Source organism: Vulpes lagopus, chromosome 4 (genome assembly GCF_018345385.1).
Source record: "Vulpes lagopus strain Blue_001 chromosome 4, ASM1834538v1, whole genome shotgun sequence".
NCBI classification, from domain to species: Eukaryota; Metazoa; Chordata; class Mammalia; order Carnivora; family Canidae; genus Vulpes; species Vulpes lagopus.
In genome coordinates this window covers 119,011,433-119,016,514 of record NC_054827.1, presented here as the reverse complement: position 1 = coordinate 119,016,514, position 5,082 = coordinate 119,011,433, and the positions used below count along the sequence as shown (strand labels likewise).

General features: G+C 48.9%; 1 protein-coding gene across 2 annotated transcripts; it reads right to left on the bottom strand.

Annotated features, from left to right (window-relative positions):
• Nucleotides 1-2,365: 2,365 nt before the first annotated feature.
• MRFAP1 (Morf4 family associated protein 1) lies at nucleotides 2,366-4,459 on the bottom strand. 2 transcript variants are annotated; one of them, XM_041753542.1, is made up of 3 exons: nucleotides 4,333-4,459; nucleotides 3,779-4,212; nucleotides 2,366-3,417 (listed from the first exon to the last, which is right to left on the bottom strand). In XM_041753542.1, the coding sequence occupies exon 2, from the start codon at nucleotides 4,172-4,174 to the stop codon at nucleotides 3,791-3,793; it is 384 nt and encodes a 127-aa protein (XP_041609476.1). In that variant the 5' UTR covers nucleotides 4,175-4,212; nucleotides 4,333-4,459; the 3' UTR covers nucleotides 2,366-3,417; nucleotides 3,779-3,790. The 2 variants fall into 2 exon arrangements, with proteins under 2 accessions (XP_041609476.1, XP_041609477.1); XM_041753543.1 differs by having other exon boundaries at nucleotides 3,779-4,209; nucleotides 4,333-4,423.
• Between the last annotated feature and the right edge of the window lie 623 nt (nucleotides 4,460-5,082).

Genomic DNA, 5,082 nt, shown 5'->3' with positions numbered 1-5,082 from the left:
GCTTGTCCCCAAGTGCTGATTGTATCCTTGGTTATTGTCAGTCCTGGCATGTCTACTGGAATTAAACTTGCTTTCTTCCCCGGGGTCATGTCGGCTGATGAAACATCTAGATGCACAAGCCTCTGTAGGACTGACTACTGTTTTCCCAGCCTGATTCTTACCCAGGGTAAGGCGTGAGACCAGCAGATTGTGAACATTCTGCATACTTTGCCTCCATTTCTTATCAGAACTTCTGTTACCTAGTATCTTGCCTATCTCCTCTCAGATGCCTTTCCAGGCCTCTATGCTCCCACAAGCTCCATGTTTCTTTAATAGCACACTGGAAACATCTGAACAAAGATAGGTTCCAGCTTAGGGAGGCTATGCAAGGGAGAGAACCTGGCCAAGGACCCCAGCAAGCCTTTCTGCATAGCTGTGACCAGAACTCTGAAGGACAGCCAAGAAAGGGACAGAGAGCCTGGAGCTCATAAAAGACATACAGATATAGAAGAAAAAACTCTGGCAACCCTGGTCATACTCAATGATGTGACTGTACAATCCTGTAAGACTGCCTCTCAGAAACATCCTCTGCTTAGAAAATGCAGATTTGATTGTTCCAATTGAAGTCTATCCAGGATAGACCAGGAGCTGGGGACCTTGGAGTTGGTTGCTTACAAGGATAAGGAACTAAGTAATTTAGGACGAAAGTTCTCACACCTCTAAGGATTATCTAACTACTTCACAATTTATAGGACAATAAACAGTGAACACCATGCAGCTACTAGAAAAAAGAACACAGACCTATAAGCTTAGATAGGGTAAGACTGTCAAACCATATAGATGAAAACACACACACAAAGGACATTCACAGGTTATACAGTCAGCTACCATCTATGTAAAAACAAAAAGGAACTCAAATTTCCAACCCAAGGTTGGAGAGTTACATATGTATATGCTCAAACATGCATATTTGGAAGGGTATACAATGTACTGGTAAATGGTTGTTTTCCTAGAAGACAACTGGGAAGATGGGGACAGCAACAGGTCACTTTTTTAGCTTTTGAATTTTGTGCCATTCGTATTACTCATTTTAGTTTTTATTTTTTAAGTTATTTTTAAAAAGATTTTATTTATTTATTCACGAGAAACACACACAGGGAGAGGCAGAGACATAGAGAGAAGCAGGCTCCATGCAGGGAACCCGATGTGGGACTTGATCCTGTGACTCCAGGATTACATGCTGGGCCGAAGGCAGACGCTTAACTGCTGAACCACCCAGGTGTCCCCATATTACTCATTTTAAAAGTTAACTAGCCAAATGCAATGTGGTATCCTGAAACAGAAAAACAGGCATTACTGAAAAACTGGTGAAATCATAAGTCTGTAGTTTACTTAGTATTGCACCAATGTTATTTTCCTAGTCTTAGCAAATTACAAGTTTAAACTTTTTTGGTGGCTGTTGTTTCCTGGTTCCTAATTTCATCCTATCCACTTATGAAGACCCATACAATTTGGAACTTCTGACATTTTCTCAGTTCCTTGAGCCTGGATGTCTGTTCTTTTCTTCGGTTTCTCAGCAGTACATCTTTCAAAGCCAAGTTCCCCAGTTATCTGCTCTGAAGTGCTTCTTAACTCTTCCAGAGACAGGACATGTAGCTTGGGACACATGGTTTCCTACTGTTTTACACTTACTGATTGGGCTTCCCAGGAAGCAGACTTCAAGATGAAAATTACATTAAAAACATTTAACAGTCAGTGCAGGTTGCTTATTAGGGCTTAGGCGCCATGGGAGGCCTGTTAGACTAGGCAGAGAAGCAGCCCTAGAAACAGCCTCAGCAGACCCCACAGGCAGCTCACACAGAGATGCCCTTCAAAGTCGTCCCAGCTTGTAGCAAGAGGCAAAGAGTCCTTGGATATGGGCCACCCAGGAAAGGGGGCATGACCTCAGCTAAGGCTACTCTTAAGCAGAGGTGCTTCTGGAGGGCTGACCAGCTACACGCCATCTGTCAGCAACACTTCTAGCAGCTGAGGAGTAAGCGCATCATATCTGAAGGTGCTGGGAGTGGTGTGGTCCACACCCCCCCTTACCATAGCATTCCCTAATGTGAGGGCTAATGTTCCAGTTTTTTAGGTTAGGCGACTGCAAGTACTATGGCCTGTCTGAAGGCAATGGCCCCAGACCACAGGATTACAAGAGGTTCCTTCCTACACTAAAAACTGAGTCTGCCCTTTTTTGATCAACATGTAGATACTAGCATGCAGAGATAAACCTTCCCCATGACCAGAGGCTGAGAGTGTCAAAAACTAGAAGAAATTCATCCTCCATTTGGTAATGATGACAATCAATGAGAAAGATTTTGAGAGAAATAAAACTTTAGTCAAGAAGTTTTTAGGTCCTTTGTCTTTTCAAGCAAATGAATACTTTTATTAACATGGTCTTTTTTTTTTTTTTTTTAATTACACATGGTAGGGTTTTGACCTCAAATGCTTTGTCAGGTCTGCTACTCAAATGAACTTATAGCAGGACACCTATCAACCTCAAAAATACCTAGTCCCTGTCCAGTTTAGGGTCCAATGCAGACAGTCCTCCTTTCTTTTCCCAGCCAGCCCCTCAAGAGCCTTTGCAAATATCTCTTCCATTGTGAATCCCCTGAAATGCATCAGAATATTACATCAACTTGTACAAAAACCAAGATCTTGTCTATTCTAGGTTCCATATCAAATAAAACTGAGTTGGGTTGTCCAAATAAACTGACCAGACAGGTTACATCAGATAGTGCACCACATAAAATTTAAATTTTGAACAAAATACATCTTTTCTCCTTTGGTCTCACACAGAAATTAAAGTCCGGAAAATACAGACACTATTATCATCCTCCACACCTCCTTTCGACTCCTCAGTCCTAGCCAGGTCAACCCCATTCACATTCCCAGTTGGAAGTCTGGTCCCTTCTTCAGCTTCTTGAGCAGTTGCTGCACGAAGGAATCTTCCAGAAGTAAGCAGCTCCTTCAGCACCTCCAGAGCTGGAAGACTCCAACTCTTGAGTCTCATGTGACACAGACTCAAAGATCCAGGGAGCTATATCAAGTCACACAAGAAAGCACAAAGCACCTCAAAACCTAGAAATCACCAAAGCCCAAGAACAAACATCACTGCTGCAAGAGCTTACAATCTCGGCCCTAATTCTCATGTGAGAGCATCTTCCAAATAAAAGTTACTTTCCCAAACAAAAACATTTAACAGTCAAAACTTATTTTGAGGTCACCAACCACAGACCATAGCAAAAACGTAGTGTAAGTGAGGACAGAGTGTGGGGTGGGGTGGGGGGTGGGGGAGGTGGGGGAAGAGAGAGAGAAAACAAAAGGCTCTCTGGTTTCAGCTTCTCAAGGATGTCAGCCAATCTCCCATCAGTTGACCAGAATCCGTTGGCTGTAAACCTAAAGCACAGTTCGGGAGTAGAGGGGAGAAAGCCGTCATTAAAGAGGTTAATTCTGAAAAAGAAAACCAAACAATCAAAACCCCTCACCAACTCAAACATGCAGGACGCCCCCCCCACCCACTCCGATCTTCCGGCAAACCCCGAAACGGCCCAACAACCGCTCCCCTCGGCTGGTCCTCTCTCTCCTCGCCGAGGCTCGGCGTGACTGCCTCCCTCAAGGCCTGCACAGGTGGCTCTGCAGGGCACCGCGGCTCCCGGGTGCAACCGGACACACTCCGGCCGCCCTGCTCACACGCAGGGCACAACCGGAGCGCGCCGCGGCCTCTGCCCCCCCCCGCGCCGCCTCCCTCCCGCCTTACCGCCCTCCTCCTTCAGGACGACTCGCTTCTCTCTATCCGCCGCACCAGCTCCACCAGCATCTCTGCCATCTTCGCGATCTCCTTGGCCTTCTCGTCCGCCTTCTCGCCCCTCTTGGCCGCTCTGCCGTCCACCGCGTCGCCGGGATTCTGCAGGTGATTCAGGGCGCTCTCCTCCGAGGCCTCCACCTGCGTTTTTATCTGGATGAGCATATTGTCCATCTCCCACAGCTTGCTCCTGTTGCGCATGTAGGCTCGGCCGTGCTCCCGGGTGAGGGCGGCGATGTCCTCCCGCATCTCGTTGATGACCGGCAGCAGGAACTGCTCGAAATCCTCCTCGGGCTCCAGCACTTCCACCTCCTCCGGCTCCGCCAGCTCGACGATGTCCAAGGGCCGCATCCTCTCTGCCTCTCCGGAACCGCGCTTACCGACGTCTGCTGCGGAGAGAAAATGGAGACTCGCTAGGCTTACCGACAGAGTTCCAGAAAATCCTTGAAAACTTTTACCCTTTTTAAACTTTTTTCGCTTCACAGGAGCCGCGGAAACGAGCGACTTACGAGGAGAGAAGCCGCGAACAAAATGGAGTCCCAGCCGTCAACCAGCGCCCTGCGCGTTGCGGCCCCTTTCGCGACACGGCCGTGCCTCTTTACGGTCACGCCGCTCGTGGAACGAGGCGCGGGCGCGCGCACGTCGACGGAGGATGGGCGGAGCAACCACGCCGCGCGGCCGCGAGCGCGCACGTACTGGCGCGCACTGTGCTTGATTTGCGCTTGCCACTGTCCCCTAGGTCGCGCCCCTGCGCTGCCCTCCTTTTGGGGTGAGCCCTTCTGGGCGCGCCCTCCTCTTGGAGGGCTTCTGGAGCACTCAGTCATATATTTTTTAAGGCTTAAACGCGCCCTTCCTGCAATAAACAAAGATAGAAAGGCCGTGGCATCCCCATTCTAACTCCCATAGCCCCTTGTGTTTTAGTAGGGCGGCCAAACCCTTCTGAGCTGTCAGGAAAGTGCATTTTTCCGTCATCTTCGGCTTACAGTCGGAAATGCCTGCGTGTGTTTTCACCAGGCGGGAACCCCTCGCTCCAGGGTACCAGGCCCCTTCTGGTACCTTCATCCCGAGGCTCCGCCAGACCCAAAGCTCAGGGGGATGTGAGGAGGGTTTTCTTGGCTAGCCTTTGCAGGTGTCACCACCGGTCGAGGGTCCTCTGGGGGTCTATGTCCCTGAAGCCCTGGGCGCAGCTTGGCACGTGCTAGTAAACTCGCTTTAACGGGCGCCTGGGTGGCTCGGTGGTTGAGCATCTGCCTCATCTG